The sequence below is a fragment of the Pieris napi genome, chromosome 11 (assembly GCF_905475465.1).
Source record: "Pieris napi chromosome 11, ilPieNapi1.2, whole genome shotgun sequence".
Classification (NCBI taxonomy): domain Eukaryota; kingdom Metazoa; phylum Arthropoda; class Insecta; order Lepidoptera; family Pieridae; genus Pieris; species Pieris napi.
The window spans coordinates 173,323-190,729 of NC_062244.1; the positions used below are offsets into that span (position 1 = coordinate 173,323).

The following is a 17,407-nucleotide window of genomic DNA, read 5'->3' on the forward strand; positions in this document are numbered from 1 at the left end:
GCTAAGTATTGTTATTTTATTAAGGGGGATGTACTGTGCCTACACGATTAAAATAAATGCACTTATGTTTTAATATAAGTCAGTATTGTACCAACACTCGTATTAAATAGTCCTGTCCTAAAGAGTACCTATCGTTTCATTACAATACTCAGTACCTTATAAGAACATACTGTTGGTGCATAGCGCCTGAATATTATTGAGTAGCAACTACTACAATTGTCTTAACTGCTACAAACAGAACAAGGGCGTGCTTTAGTTTGTAGTATTACTAATTCATTCCAATTACACCTCTGTACAAAGAAACATCTTTTTTGATTTATAATCCTTTTTTCAAAGAAAATATATTTGTTTAACTTTCATACTATCCTGCAGTAACATTGGTCCTTTGAGCACGGATAATAATTGAAATAAATAATTAATTAATTACTTCAATCAAGGTCAGTGGAGGTTATCGAGAAGAAAAAAGGATTTGTAAAGGAGTGTGTCGTGAGTCGGTATAGTTTTTTCTTATATTATTTAAATGATTTAAAAACCTGATTTAATTATTGTTATGTATAAAAGTGATTGTGTTAATTATTATATACGTAGTTGGATATTATTATTTTTAATAAAATTGTAGGTGTTACGTACTATTTTACATACCACGTTTTGAATACTGCTACCTACTACTTATGTTCAAAATATATATTTCTTTTAGCGTTTTTGAAGTGGATAATTTAATTCTGTTTTATATTGGTTGATTGTGTGTGTAGGTTTTTTTTAATTATATACCTTAGAATATTGACGATAGTTCCAGGATTTAACTGCTGGCTCTGCAAACATGTCTGAAAACACCGAAGTAGCTGAACTTATTAAAAAGCGCAGCAGCTATAAGGGTCAAGTTACCATTTTCAACGGGTTTTTATCTTCATTTGAATCGCCATCACCTCCCGATGAAAGGGATTATGAGGAGTTGGAGTTGCGCATTAAGAGGTTTGATGCATTGTATAATAAGTTCGATGAGGTGCAAACACGATTGGAATGTTTACAGGATGATGAGAGTCAGGTGTTTGGGGAGCGTGAGGAATTTGAAAATAGATATTATAAGGCATTAAGTAATGCTCAGAAAATTCTTTCAAATTATAAAAAATCTCACATTCCTCTTCCATCTGATGGCGAAGGTAGTGTCATACATAGTGTTAAACTGAATCCTGTCAAATTGCCCACGATCCAAATACCGAAATTTAACGGTTTATTTAACGAGTGGATCGGTTTTAGGGATACGTTTATGAGCCTAATTCACACCAACAACGACCTAGACGATATTAACAAATTCCATTATTTGAAGTCGTCTCTAGAGGGCAGCGCTGCTTTGGTAGTATCTTCCGTTGAGCTCTCAGGAAAGAATTATAGCGTAGCTTGGACATTACTGTGTGACAGATTCGATAATAAAAACTTATTAATCCAACATCATGTTGCTGCACTATTTAAAATTGAAACTGTCACACGGGAGACAGCATGTAATTTAAAGGGTATCGTTGACCAATTAAATAAAAATCTAAGGGCCTTAGATACATTGGGCGAATCCACTAAACATTGGGATACTTTATTAGTTTACCTAATAAGTCAAAAGTTAGACACAAAATCATTCCGAGAATGGGAGGAATATAAAGGCCGGCTACCCACCGACACACGTATTGAACTTTTACACTTATTAGATTTCTTACGTGTTCGCATTACTTTATTAGATTCAGTTGAGCACAACACAAATTCAAAAATTAAACCCAGTCACAAAATTATGACGTTACAGACAAATAATAATAACATTAAAGAGATTTGTCCTAAATGTGATGGCGAGCATAAACTGAATATGTGTTCTCAGTTTTTAGCCTTAAATAACGAAGAGCGTCTTCAATTATTGCCAACATTTAAGGTTTGTTTTAATTGTTTCTCTAAATCTCATTTCTCAAATAATTGCAAAAAATCAGGTTGCAAAATATGTAAGAAAAAACATTCAGTTTTAGTTCACGTTGCAGATAAGCAGAAGCTGTTAGTGCGTGGTGAGGGTATTGGTTCTAATACTACTCCCGCCATCAGTAATCCGAATAACTTGACATTATCAACCAGCGTTTCTTCTGCCGGTCAAGACAATAATTGTCGCCGCGGAAATTTGGTTTTATTATCCACTGCGCTAGTCAAGTTATACGATTCAAACAATCGCGAACACGTTGTTCGTGTTGTATTAGATTCTGGTAGCACATCTAGCCTTTTATCGTACAGGATGTTTCAACAGTTAAATCTGTCGTATAATAAAATAAGTCAATCCGTTCAGGGTATTAATAATGCAATTACCCAAATCGATAAAATGTGTAATCTGCGTTTTAAGTCATTGGATGACTCATTTACGTGTAACATTAATTGTTTTATTTTACCATCGTTAACTGATAGTGTACCAAACAGTACAGTTAATATCTTAAATTTAAATATTCCTACGAATATTTGTTTAGCGGATCCTCATTTTTATAAACCCGCGTCCATCGACCTTATATTAGGCGCTGATGTCTTTTGGGATATAGTAGGAAACCAAAGAATTAAGTTAGGTGATAATAAACCTACTCTTTGTGAAACAAGGTTAGGTTGGATAGTTTCTGGTCCAATTTGTGATACGGTTTTATTTTCAACTTGTCGACCTAATCGTATTCAGTGCAATTTTGTTCATAAAAATTTAATTGATGATGATATTAATTCTAATCATCAAATTCAAAATCAACTTATAAAATTTTGGCAATTAGAAGAAATAATAAGTTCAACTTGTTCTGGTTATTCATATGAACAAAGGACATGTGAAGAACATTTTGTCAGAAATACTATTCGCTTGTCTGATGGTCGTTTTTGTGTTAGAATTCCTCTAAAAGAAAGTCCCACTATCTTAGGTGATTCATTTCAACGAGTGAAACAATGTTTTTACTCATTAGAACGTAGACTTCGGACAAACCCACAACTTTATAATATGTATCGCGATTTCATGACTGAATACGAATCGTTGGGTCATATGACAGAATGTGAGGTTAATTTGAATAAAAATGCATATTTTATCCCACATCACGGGGTATTGCGTGAAAGCAGTACCACCACTAAGTTAAGAGCAGTTTTTAACGCGAGCTCACTTACTTCGAATAATATTAGTTTGAATGATATTCAAATGGTAGGTCCGATGGTACAAGACGATCTTTTGTCTATTCTTTTAAGGTTCAGACAACATAAGTATGTTATCGTCGCTGACATAGAGAAAATGTACCGAAAAATACTTGTTCATCCTGATGATAGATACCTGCAGCATATATTATGGCGTGACAACCCATCTCAATCCCTTAGAGCTTTCCAATTAAATACTGTAACATATGGTACCGCGAGTGCACCATTTCTCGCTACAAGATGTCTGAAACAATTGGGACTCGAATGTCAAGACCACCAGATAGCAGAAGTCATTCTCCATGATTTTCTCGTCGATGATTTGTTGAGTGGGGGGGATGATCTGAATTTAGTGAGGAATATTCGCGAAAAAGTAATAACCACACTAGGCTCAGCTGGTTTATTCCTACGAAAGTGGAAGTCTAATGAGCCTCAATTAATTTCAGAGTCTGCAACAGAAGCCTCGCATAATCTTAATGTTGGGGGGAATGAGCCAAGTAAGACCTTAGGTTTAGGTTGGCTACCTGTTTGTGATGATCTTTATTTCCCAATTGGGTTCTCTACTGCGGCTAACACAAAACGTACCTTGCTTTCAGTGATCTCACAAATATTTGATCCTTTAGGTCTTCTCTCTCCTGTTGTCATTAAATTTAAGATTATATTACAAAGTTTATGGTTGCAGAATCTATCATGGGATGAACCTCTTCCTTCGCACATCCAAGCACTCTGGATGGATGCTACTAAAAATTTAAATGTGTTAAATAATTTACGGGTATCACGTCATGTAATGATTAACTCGTATGAACAATTAGAAATTCATGTGTTTTCGGACGCTTCTGAAAGGGCATACGGTGCCTGTTTATACATACGTAGTAGTGATCGTAGCGGAAATGTATTAGTACGTTTATTAACAGCTAAGAGTAGGGTAGCACCGATTAAACCAACTACAATACCACGGCTCGAGCTTTGTGGAGCTCAAGTGGCTGCAAAACTATATAAAAAGGTTTGTAGTTCGTTAAGAATTAAAGTTACGAAATCATTTTTCTGGACTGACTCTTCCATTGTATTAGGTTGGCTTAAGATGTTGCCAAGTAAATTAAATACGTTTGTAAGGAATCGCGTCGGAGACATTTTAGAAATAACCGGTGATTGTGAATGGCGTCATGTTCCTACCGCTCAAAACCCAGCTGATTATGTTTCTCGAGGAGTTAAAGTCGATGATATTGAATCACTAAACATATGGTGGTCAGGACCAAACTTTTTACAGAAGTCTTATACTGATTGGCCTTCCATTTTAGTACAATGTGAACCGTTGCCAGAAATGCGTAATGAGGTATGTTTACTTAACATTGCTCATCCAATAGAATTCATTCAATTTGAACGCTTTTCAAATTTTAACAGACTACGACGTGCTATAGCTTATCTACTTAGGTTTATTGAATCGTGTAAGGGTCGACGTGCTGTAACTAATTACCTTACTGAAACAGAATTAAGTAATTCACTTAACGTTATTATTCGTTCTGCTCAGAGAGAATCTTTTCCAGAATATGATATTCTTTTACAAAAGAAAGAATTACCAGTTAAAAGCGCTTTGTTAAAATTTTATGTATTTTTAGATCAAAATAATTTAATGCGTATTGGCGGTCGTATTAGTAATTCACAATTTTCATATGATAAAAAACATCCTTTACTATTAATGTCCACACATCGATTAACACAATTAATATTTCAACATGAACATTTGAAACTTATGCATGCTGGGCCACAGTTATTGTTATCTTCAATAAGAGAAGTTTATTGGCCTATCGGTGGTAGAAATTTAGCAAAGGCTACTTATAGACGATGTATCAGGTGTACACGCATGAAAGGAAAGATTGAAGCTCCTATTATGGGTAATTTACCCCAGCGTCGAGTAACTCCCGGTAATTATCCTTTTGAGTTTGTTGGCGTGGACTATGCAGGTCCTATTGCTTCTGTTAGTCGTCAAGGTCGAGGCTCTCGTGTTGTCAAAGTTTATATAGTTATATTTGTATGTTTTACGACTAAAGCATTACATCTGGAATTAGTGGGTGATTTGACAAGTAACAGTTTTATTTCTACTTTTCGTCGAAACATTGCTCGTCGGGGTAAACCATTGCACTTATATTCAGATAATGGTACTACATTTTTTGGGGCTTGTAAAGATTTAGCTAATTTCTTAATGCGTAACTCTGACTCTCTTGCCACTGATCTCATCAATGATGGCATAAACTTTCATTTCATACCTGCGTATTCACCACATTTTGGTGGGATTTGGGAGGCAGCAGTTAAATCTACGAAATACCATTTATTAAGAGTATTAGGGAACTCTAAATTAACTTTTGAAGAATTGTATACAGTTTTAACGCAAATAGAAGCTATTTTAAACTCACGACCACTCACTCCCTTATCAACGCACCCTGAAGATCTGACCCCACTGACCCCTGGACATTTTTTGATCGGACGTCCACTCACAGCTATTCCAACTGAAAGTTATGTAGACCACAATTATAGTCATCTTTCAAGATTTCGAAGAATTGAACAGCTTCGTCAACATTTCTGGACACGATGGAGCAAGGAGTATATCTCAGAACTCCAAAAACGGACAAAATGGCAAACCCAAGGAAACCCTTTGCAAATTGACTCACTTGTTTTGCTAAAGGAGGAAAATCTGCCACCTATGAAATGGAAGCTGGGTCGCATCGTGGCGCTCTTTCCTGGTGCAGATGATGTTGTTCGTGTCGCAGAAATTAGAACGTCGACTGGAAATGTGAGACGATCATTTTCGAAAATTTGTCCATTGCCGAGTGGATTGGTTGAAGCCAAGCCTTCAACGCCTGGGGGCATGTTGGTGCATAGCGCCTGAATATTATTGAGTAGCAACTACTACAATTGTCTTAACTGCTACAAACAGAACAAGGGCGTGCTTTAGTTTGTAGTATTACTAATTCATTCCAATTACACCTCTGTACAAAGAAACATCTTTTTTGATTTATAATCCTTTTTTCAAAGAAAATATATTTGTTTAACTTTCATACTATCCTGCAGTAACACATACCAATACCAAATAAGGTACAACGGAAAAGCCAAACAAGGCTGATCAATCGCTCTACGACATCGCTAGACCAAACACTGCACAACAACTGCTACCAAATTAGAGGAGCTTCAATTGGCATGTCTGAGACAACCACCGTAATCCCAGGACCTTGCCCCAAAAGATTACCATTTTTTTCGAAATTCAGATTACTTCTTACCAGGTGAAAAATTCTTCTTGCAACTCTGATGGGGCAGTCGTAACCGCCTTCAAAGATTTTAAAAAAGACGGGAATCAATCCCGTCCGAATGTTTTTTTTTGTAAAGGGATCAATGAACTACCTACCTATAAGATGGTATAGATAGCAATGGTGCATACTTTGATTAATTAAATTTATTCTATTTAAAAAACATCTACTTTTTGTTCCTTCCATACAAAATGCCATTTTAGTATGTAAGGACCTTTAGGGTAGATTTATTCAGAGTTATTTGGTTGTGTTAAAATAAAACTCCCTACTTGTTTTTAGAGAAGAGGTGAAGATGGAATGCCTTTTATTTTCAAAGCTATGTACATTTATACCCAAAAATTATCGTACACTTACTAGTAATAACATGTGGCACCAGATGCGCAGGGTGCGTAGGCGATAAAAACGCGGCAAAAAGTTGGCCCTTTTCTGCGCGCAGCCGTCGAAGCCTACGAACGTGTTCTTCTCAGAACACTTCCATATCGTAGCCTTACGATAACGCTAATAAACTGTTCTTTTCGAAACATATTATCGTATCATACGAAAACGTTTATAAACTGTTCTTTTCAGAACATACTATTGTTTCTTGACCAAAACGTTTAACAACTGTCCTTGTCAGGACATATTATTACCGTGTCTTACGACAACGATGACAACTGTTCTTTTCAGAACACACGACCGCTTCTTTAACTCTTGATCTGTTCTTGTCAGAACACATCACAGTTTTATGACACGTAAACTAATCACCTACAGACGTAATATATAGATATAATAAGTACACAACACCAGGTTAAGTATAGTTAGGCATAGGCACTGAGGGATCACGCTGGGGGATTGCCGCGTTGATTCTATGTCGGATGACTTAATGGCTCTGGTATGATGGCTTCGCTACTGCAGTATTTTGTGCTACTATACCGGATCTTGTAACCAGTGAAGTGTGGAGCGGATGGTGTATAGTGTCCGGCGAATCAATAAAAGTTTACGCCTGCTTAAGAGTGTTTGGCATTAGTGGATTGTTAAGGTTGGTGACCTAAGGCCCACAGATAGGCTGGCTTGAGTCAATCAAGTGTCCCGGTGACATGCCTGCCATTATAATCAATAGTGATTCTACTAAAGATAGCATATCAGCTGCAAAGGAGCATCTTATGATAAATCTTTCTAAATATGTAATGTACTATCATTTTTGTGATGTAAAGGTGCTTAACATAATTTGGGGCCTGTGTCTAAAGTTTGTAAAAGAGATTTTATGAATTCACTTTCGATTATATTGTTGGTACGATTTGAAAGGAATGAGTCTCCTCGCAGTCCGAGGCTAGATGTATATAAAATTGTGCGGGAGTCCCCAGATCTAGTTTCACCGCTGACCGCATGTCTAAGAATACCTGCTATTGGCGATTATTCTTGTACCTAGCGATAGTTCTTCAATAATTATTAGAAACCTCGATAGAGGTTCTTAACGCTGATTCCAGGAGCAATTTTATAAAACCTAAAGAATGCTTACCGTCCTCGTGAGATGGCGCTAGCTATCCAATAGCTGACCATCTGCCTAACACAAAATTCAAGATACATATAATAGGCAGTCAACAATGCCGAGGACTTGCCTCGGAGCTTATACGATCGAGATTTAATACACAATACGCATGCTTTGAAATTAACTACATCATTAAACTCAATGCAAAAACGTGTGATCTCTTAAGTACAGTTGACGGTTTGCATGACATTGTGGGAAATTACCTGGTACTATGCTTAAGTGAAAATGATACCAATCCATGCCAAATATTTATAGAACTATGCGCTTTACTAAAAATTATCAAAAAATATAATTTTATTAAATGTCTGTACTAATAGGTTTCTTAATGAAAAATTACTTAATAATATGTTGAAAATGATTTGTAATAGTTCTAAAAATTGTTCATATTTAGATATTGCACGTGGTACTTATAAAAGGCAATATCTGGCAAGTGTATGTAAAAAGTTAAACTATATATTTGACTATGATTAGTATACCAAAAAAAATTTGACTTTCAAGAAAAAAATTTAAAAAAACTATGTAATCGTGGCGACATTCCTAGAAAGGGTACCATACCGTACTATTTTCCCGTGATAAGACCTAGCCAGAACTCACATGTAAACAATAGAGATTTTTTAATGAAGACTCAAGTTCCTCACGAAATGACCTAATAAGAAAGAGAAGCTCTTACTTATTACACCAAAATATAGCAGGACTTCTTAACAAACTAGATTCTATTGAACTAAATCACGTAGGTAGGTACACTAAATATAACTTGGAACAGTTATGCCTGTAAAGAAGCATCCAACATTATTTAAAACATATAAAGAAACTTGCTCGTATATACCGAGAGATCCAACACGGCTGCGGGTGCCTGCATGTTGCACCGCGCTATATTCCAAAAATTGTTACGGCATGGCTATAAGTATATTTAATCACCTTCCTAGAAGTTATAGATGGCTGCCATGTAATGTTTTCAAGGGGAAGGTGAAGAGGTTTTGAAAGTCAAGTTTAACAATTATAAATGACTTAACTTCTTATTATGATTTATGACATGATGTTAATGTTCTTATTATATGACATTGCAAAACATTAATATGACATTTGCATGCCTATATGGCTGATTGTGCGGATTTTTCTTTTTGATCTAATTGTACCACTATCTTGGCAAATAAACAATTTATTATTATTATTTATTCAGTATTGTTACCTTCAGTTGGACTTTATCAATAAATGACAACCAAAAACCAATTATGAGCACTAATATATTTGATTTACACTTTATAACTTAAAACAACTGTCTAATGGTGTTTCTCTTTTGGCTCATCCTTGCCAAACTCTTTCTCCCACAGGGCTACAAATTCCTTCTTACGTTCCTCGCGCCGCTTGAAGTATTCAGGGTACTGCGCCTTTTCCAGTGGATGCCAGTAGTCCAGTACCCAGTCAGGCGGAGTCACTACTCGGGCATATGCAACACCACCCGGACTCAAAGGAACTGGAATAAATAAATTATGTATTTACTATTAATTCTACTCTTGTATTAATATACATTATGAATATATTAAAGTATGAAAGTGTTTAACCACATTTGAAGAAAAGTATACTCCGAGCTGGACCTTGCATTTATGGTAAATAATTGAATATGGTAGGTATTATGTGTGCCTTAGAAATACTTTGGGTTGTGTGCCTGAGGCCTTAAGAGCTGGTTGATCAGACTTGCTCATATATAACATTACTGTTTTAAAAATGTTACTGTTCAGTAAGACTTCCTAAATGCAGTATTTAGAATACTACTCTTCCAAACAATGTTAACATATTTGAGTATGTTTATAAGCTATGTAGCACATATATAACATCTCTAAAATGCCAAACTAACCAAAGCGCAGTACACTTTTTGGCTTGATTACCCTGTTGTCCATGGCAGTACTGTCAACCCCACCATTATATTACCACAATCAGAAGGGTATTAGGGTCATTTCCTATAAAAGGTAATCAAGGTTTATTATAGGATTAGCAAAATCTAATTTTTGGGTATTGACACCAACCTTTTTAGCAATACTGAACAAATGCTTGTGCTTTTTCATACAGGTAATATGTATATATTTTGTCAAGAAAACTTACACTTCTTCGGTATAGGATGTATGATTGCAAAGAGTGAGTCTTCTTCTTCTTGGAGGCGTTGATTAAATTCACGCTGGTCTTGCAGGGCAGCGATTTTGTCAAATCTTTCTCTTAGCAATACTGCTTGGAAACGGAATACATGTCTAAAAATATAGGTATGTTACTATACATGGGCTCTGTTGTAGGCACTATTTACTATATTACATAACAATAATAACAAGCTACCATATTATACTTTTCTAGATTTTACAACAGTACTACCTTACATGGAGCTTTATAACAAAATATGAATAGTTTAAATGTGTCTTCCAAGTACAACATAATACATATCAATAAACATACACATTACTAGTAAGTAATACAATAACTGTTTTTTTTTACATTTTGATTTACACTACTTCACTTTATACGATATTTTTTTTAAATTACCTCTAAAATTATGCAGGGTAAATCATTATTATGAAGAACATGAGCACCAAAGCATTAGCAATATTTTTGGAGATCAGAACTGCAAATGTATTTGGTGAATTGCAACTTTTTAGGTTGTATTCAAATTAAGTTTTAGAGAGAAATTACTTGAGGAACAAAGAAAGCTCACCGTCTATCATAGTACGACTCCAAATTACGTATGGCTCGTTTATATAGGTTACATAACTTTTGTGTTTGTGTTTTGATACCCAGCGGTATGGTCGCCATCTCGCCAAAGCCTTATTAAACAAATATTACTTAAAAAATCTGATTGACCATGAACAGTGTATTTATTAAATAAGGAATTCTCGTTTGAAATTCGGTTTTAGTACTTACTAATTACTTATTTTTTGTTAATTATAAATAACAGCTGACGCTTGACAAATTATGGTGACAGCTATTAGATGACAAATGATGGTGACAGCTAATAAATGACAAATAATTGATTTTATACTTTATTAAGAATTGATTTACCTGTGGTAATCGACGAATTTTTTTGTCCTATGCAATTTTAAAAACATAATTACAATAGATGTGAAATTCAGCACAGGTATATTTACGACAAGCGTGATAGTCCAGTCATTTAAGCTTAAATTAGGTAAAAATCTCGGAATTCGAGATAAGTACTTGTATATTGACACCCTAAAAGTTGTCTCAAAACCTACATATGTATTATGGTAGGGTGTACGCAAATATTAAATTTTAAGGTCACAAAATCGGTATTTTGCGCTTTTTTTGTAAATATCTCATTTCCTATGGGTTTTTTTGCTATTTGTATTTATTATCAATATTGTAGAATACAAAATTCTCTACAAATTTTGTTTAATTTTTTTTTATACTAATGACATTTTAGATAGAAAATAATTAAGTGCATCTTCTTTCAAATCTGTAAATTTTAAAATCCTTCCCCTACGTCAAAAATTATACCTGGGAACTTAATAAAACTGCTCATCAACATTTCAAACGTGTATATTATCAAGTTCAAACTTGGTTAGGGCATGATTTGGAACCCTAGGTGTGGGGTTGGGCAATATGAAACGATTTTCTGGAGCCTATCATGACAATTTTACTACCAGAATGTTTGCTAAATACAATTTTCTGCAACTGCAAGAGTGGTTGTGGTTCGCGTGCGGATGCAGGAAAGCGGGCTTGCAATGCTCTTTAGCTTGTGGCCAATGTAATGGGCAAGCTTGTCTCAATGCTCTGCCATATCAGAACGACATTAACGAAGATGGAATCCGAAATCATGGAAGAACTTGAGACAAATATCGTTGAAGACGATAATGAAGTTTTCCAGCAGCCGGAAGACGACGACGAAGAGGAAGAAGATGATTAAAATTATAAATTGTAGTTTTTGTACCCTTTATTTAATTTTTTACTTTTAATAAAAATAAATGTATTGAATGATATTTTTTAATAAAAATTAATAACTTATTTGTTGTTTTTTTTCATCATGTGAGAAGTTATTAATATTTATTAGGTTAAAATTTAAATATAATTTCTATATTTTCATTAACAATTCTGCAATGGAGGAGAAAACGCAAAGCTAATCGCTATCATCGCTTGACCCATAACAATACGCTGTCAGTTTTCAGTAATTTTTACGTAAATCTTAGATACAATTTAGTAAATCTTAAAAGGTGTTTACTAGTGAAAACTGCTGAATAATGTATTCAACGTGGACTGTTCCTTAAAAGGTTCTTTAAAAGGAATAAAGGCAGATAAAAACAAAACTGCAAAACTGTGCAAATTAAAATTTATAGATTTGGAGTACGTGTTTATATAAACAAATTTCTATGACTTCTATTATCCGGTCATAATTAATCGAGTTACGGATGTTTTAAAATTCAGGGATAAAATAAAAATAAAACGTTTTATTTCAAGATGCATTTTATTCTTTAAAAATTAAAAGCAATATAACAATAATTTTAAAGTTTTACATCAAAATTTGAAAACTTGCAAGTTAAATTATTTAATTTAAATTTAGATTCCTCGTAAAATTTTCGTACTTAAGTATACGATTGAAAATTGAAAAAATATTCGGTATATTTTGGCAGGTGATAATTTTTACATTGTTACAATTACATATTATATTACGTTGTATTAGGATAAAAATAGAGGACCATTGAATACTCGTTTTTTAATTGCGTTCCAGGGTTGAAGAGCTACCGCTCGACTCTCTGACTACGAGTCCTCTTCCACAAAGAGCCTTCGTTTACATGTATTGTTTTAAGCGAACTATTTACGATTATTTGTTTAGTATTACCGCATTCTTTGCGACACGTATGCAGTAATTAAGGAATTGGTTTCTGGTTTTTATGTCATGTATTAAGTCTATGAAACCGTTTTAAGTTAGAGTAAAAAACATATGCAGTTGATACCTTAAGCAATCCGTTAACAAGTGGTATATATGTAGTATAATTGGTCGTTCTGACCCCCTGTGATCGCATTGGAGGCAGGATGCCCACTCCCATACTGCTATTCCTTTATTCATAGTGAATGGGGAGTCAAACCTCCTCACACTGGGGGCCCTGCGCAAGTATGTATTTAAAAACATTTTTCAAGTATGTATTACCACTAATTCAAGATATATGTGGGATCAAACCCTTCGGCTCCCCAAGTTATTCCGGTATATAAGTATTTTCGTTGCATTATTATTTCCTTCTTTTAGGTAATGTGGCCCCTTACCCCCTACTCCACGGTCTCTCGGGTCGCGTGTCGTAAGTATTGGACTAAGTATTTGAAATACTACACATACATATATTCCCATATTTCATTCTATTGCTATTGGAGAATTACCATCTTTTATTAAAAGATCAGGCTTTATACCCTAACTAATAGGTAATGTGGTCACTAACCTCCTTCACCACGATATCGCGGACCTCGGGTGGCCCAGCGTATATTAAAAACTAGCTGTCGTGTTAAAGTATAATCACTAAATCCACAACAATGTAATTTTCAATCTAGAAAAAGAGGGATTTTAGATCGCCTGTTTTATTTGAAAATTGGTCTCAATTTTAAAGAACATCAGTTCATTAAGATGCATATTTAAGTACGTGAGTGAAATGGTGTTAAATAAACAAATATATGAACTTGGAGTTTACGCGTCATATCTCTGGAATTGTATCAGAATCACGAGGTAAGTTGTTACTGCGCCAAAAATCTGAAAAATAATAAGCATAAAATAGACAGACCGACAGAGATCTTGTACAACTTGAAGATGAGTTCTGAATAAGAGTGAACACATCCGAGAGATATTCACCGAGCTCGAACTTTTTAAATATGATACAAACAACTTGTAATAATAACAGGAGGAATGCCGTCCGGACCAAACCCTTAACAAATATCTAGCAAATCTAATACTGCATAACGGTAAGGCATTTTAAATTATTGTATTTGAAGTATTTATCGGTTACCTGCACTATACAACAACTTTTTTTCAACACTAGACGTATTCCATTCCTGTCGCAACCCTTTAAAAAAATATCCTTAGAACTTTATCAGACATTTAATGTCATTAAATCAAGCCAATTTGAACCACATGCATCAGTTACATACAAACACACACAAAATGCACACTACACATTTTTTCTGTAATATTATTATTAAACCTTTTGAATTAAACATTTCTCGAATACAATACCTTTTCTTTTGTGTTTTATGAAGTTTCAAAATTGTTTCATATTCTAACGTTTTACAGATGAACTTTTAGGTTATTCACCAGAATGATACACTAGCGACAGGAATATGACATGTCTTGATATTTTACCATTGCGAAGGGGAGTAGGCTTACTAAATCGTTCTCTTACAGAGGCGACGAGCGGGCGTCCTAGCGTGCAAAACCCCATTGGTGAGTAGCAAACTGATTGCAAGGACAGTTGTCGCGAGAAAAGGTCAAGCCGTCCGCCCAGCATCGAACCGCGGCCGCTGCTCACCGCCCGAAGCAGCCGACAGACCAGCTCCGCCGTGCGACGACCCTGCACATACGTGTAGATGACTGAACGGTCCCACGTAGACATTCAAAGTGAACCTTCGTGGGTCACCTCCGTTATGGTGTAGTGGCAGGGCTCCACGACGACCAGGATACGCAAAACGTGCGTCGCACACCAGAGGAACTGCAGCACCAGGAAGTGGATGCGGTGCACCGATACGACTATAACATGAATGATAGAGATAAGTTTGAGGAGGCTTAAGTGCGAGTGAGGGAAGGTTCGGCATGCTCACTGATCTCCATTATGAAGAAATAGGGCGTAACGATCAGGTGCATCAGTGTCGATATCAGCAGCAGCGCTAACGGCAGTCCGTAGGCGGCATCCAGTCGGTGCAAAGCTTCGCATAGTGCGCCTTGCAACACTGCAAGTCGTTCCAAAGCTTCACCCGCCGGCACCGCCAGTTGTCCGCGGCCTCCACCGCGCTCTTAATCGAAATTTTATTTACAGTTCTCTCAGCGCCTCTCTAAGCTCAAAATTCGAAAGAGATTAAACTCAAGCATCTAAAGGTAAAGGTGTAAAAACCTCTTCGGACGATGAGGTGGTTTCGCCTGGAGGGTGGCGCGGTATTGCGCCGGCTTCGCGCACACACATGGAACGCAAACACGTTCAGCGCCCCCTGATCGTTTGTCTTTTCTACTGGAAAGTAGTTTCCTGTTCAGCAACGTTTTCATATTGTTATACACATTTCATTTTCAATTTCAATATATAAATTAGTCGATCTGTTCATAATATCTATTATATAAGAAGAGTATGTATACCGGGTCGGCAGAGATGGTCGGCCGTGAGCGCCAGCGCATCATTGAGGGCTCGAAAACGAGCACGCACCGATAGCGCCGTGAAGGCAAACTGCAACTCCAGAACGATAACGACGAACCACAATAGGTAGAACCCACAGTAGTTGCGGACTACCTCCCCTGTAAAAGGCATGATTAAATAATTAAATATTTCAGAATAGTCGAGCGGTACGTGACCAACTGCTCACTCACAGTGCCTGTCGATTTTCTTGGCTTGGAGGGCGTAAAAGCAGAAATCGTCGGCAACAAGCAGCGTAAAAAAAACGAGGATGGCGAGCATAACGCCGATCACACGCCGCTCTCGCGATCGCGAGAAATGCGCCCCAATGCTTTCATCCACCTGCGACATAAAACCAATTTTCAACATCTTCGACATTTGTTTAGAGGATAGTTGACTACGGAGACAGTGTGTGTCGTATACGTACATCGGCGACGGTGTCCATAAAAGCGATTATGATACGCATCCGCTCGGGCGCATGGTACACGGCAGCGGCCGCTGTTAGCGTCACCACCAACACGTCGCATGCAGAAACCAGCTGTGCCGTTTGCGATGCCATGCGCGGTGACGCCGCCGTTCCCGCACGCACCTCCGCGCACAGCCCACACACCGTGCCAGCCACTACGACACCACATCGCACTCGATATAGACAATTTAGTTACTTCTAGTAGTCCTTGGAACTAGACTTACCGAGTACGGTGACGAGTATATAGCTGTAGAGTGAGGCGGCGGGAGAAACCCGCACAGCCCAACTCGCGCGCCTCGAATCGTAGCGGTGCTAAACCGAACACGCGCGATATCTGCAATAACACCACGCTCCTTTCACCCTACAAATCTTCTGGGTTCTTCATCTTATGATGCAAGATAAACATAGGAATTGTAAAAACGTTTACATTTTGGAATAACTGATTTTCGGTAACGTACCCGCAAAATAAAGGCATGCGCTCCTCCAACGGTACACTCCCCCTCGGCGCGGTACTCTCGCGGCCCTTCCTGGGGAAAACTAAACGATGCCTCGGTTTCGGCTTCTGGGTACATAATGTGAAAACGTAAAAATACTAGTAATAACAGAGTTGTACGAGCGTATTATACGTCGTAATAGCCTCATAACAGCTATGATTAGAGTCTCAAGTTTTGAAATGTTAGATTGCTTCTCATCCACACCTGTTTTATAACTTTGTTTCCCATTTATACTTCGTTCGCTTACCTTTTATACAACATCTTTAACAAGTTTATTCGTTGCAAATAAACAGCCATACAAATTAATGAAAAAACATTGATATTTAACAACTATGAATTATGAAAGCGACCGATTTTTATATCTCTGCGACGTACTTATTTGTATAATGACATGTGTCGTGATACCATCGGCGCTCACTCACCCCTATAATTTAGTTATATTCCCAACGTTTACTTGGTGTAAACACAAAAATCTGATTACTAAATCTACGCCACATTATCGAGTTTATCGTAATCATAAATAAAAGTCTAAAATTATGATAAATCCTATGCGTCATGATCCTAGTGATAGGCATGGTTATATTTGAAATTAAAAAAGCTACTATTCATTCGTCGTTATGAAGTCTCATAAAAGGCTTTGATTTTTACTGTCATAATAAAAATATAGTAGTCCTTAGATTATATGATCATTAAAATTTTGAAAAATGCAAATGGGAGAGAAGTGAATCAAAAACTTAAAAGCTTCATTTAGTGAACAAATAAAATTATGAATTATGTTAACGTTCCCTTGTATTTTAAATTTACATTTATAAAAATGATGTTTCGTGTCACGTACGGGCTTTCCTACGACACACCTCGACCATAATAATAATTACAAGTTTCACATTAATTCTCTGTAGGTACACGAATAATATTTTATCTAGACACAAATATTCAGTTTGTGTATGCATACTTCGATGGTACGGTCAGAACGTCTGAAAATGCATTTAAATCAAATTCACTATAAGTTTTCCAATAAAAACAAGAACATTTACGATAATAAAATTAAAAATAAATAATCCAGATAAGCCAAACGTACGATTTCTCGGCTAGCACAG

At 36.3% G+C, this 17,407-nt stretch overlaps 2 protein-coding genes across 3 annotated transcripts; both read right to left on the reverse strand.

Moving 5' to 3' along the window:
* Positions 1-9,228: 9,228 nt before the first annotated feature.
* Positions 9,229-11,003, reverse strand: LOC125054049 (NADH dehydrogenase [ubiquinone] 1 beta subcomplex subunit 9). 2 transcript variants are annotated; one of them, XM_047655717.1, is made up of 4 exons: positions 10,903-11,003; positions 10,697-10,805; positions 10,099-10,241; positions 9,229-9,472 (listed from the first exon to the last, which is right to left on the reverse strand). In XM_047655717.1, exons 2-4 carry the CDS (start codon positions 10,792-10,794, stop codon positions 9,279-9,281), a joined length of 435 nt encoding a protein of 144 aa, XP_047511673.1. In that variant the 5' UTR covers positions 10,795-10,805; positions 10,903-11,003; the 3' UTR covers positions 9,229-9,278. The 2 variants fall into 2 exon arrangements, with proteins under 2 accessions (XP_047511673.1, XP_047511672.1); XM_047655716.1 differs by having other exon boundaries at positions 10,697-10,937.
* A 3,516-nt stretch (positions 11,004-14,519) lies between these two features.
* Positions 14,520-15,941, reverse strand: LOC125053939 (gustatory receptor for sugar taste 43a). The gene is made up of 6 exons (XM_047655570.1): positions 15,778-15,941; positions 15,545-15,692; positions 15,317-15,472; positions 15,081-15,209; positions 14,791-14,982; positions 14,520-14,719 (listed from the first exon to the last, which is right to left on the reverse strand). Exons 1-6 carry the CDS (start codon positions 15,907-15,909, stop codon positions 14,586-14,588), a joined length of 891 nt encoding a protein of 296 aa, XP_047511526.1. The 5' UTR covers positions 15,910-15,941; the 3' UTR covers positions 14,520-14,585.
* Positions 15,942-17,407: the final 1,466 nt, after the last annotated feature.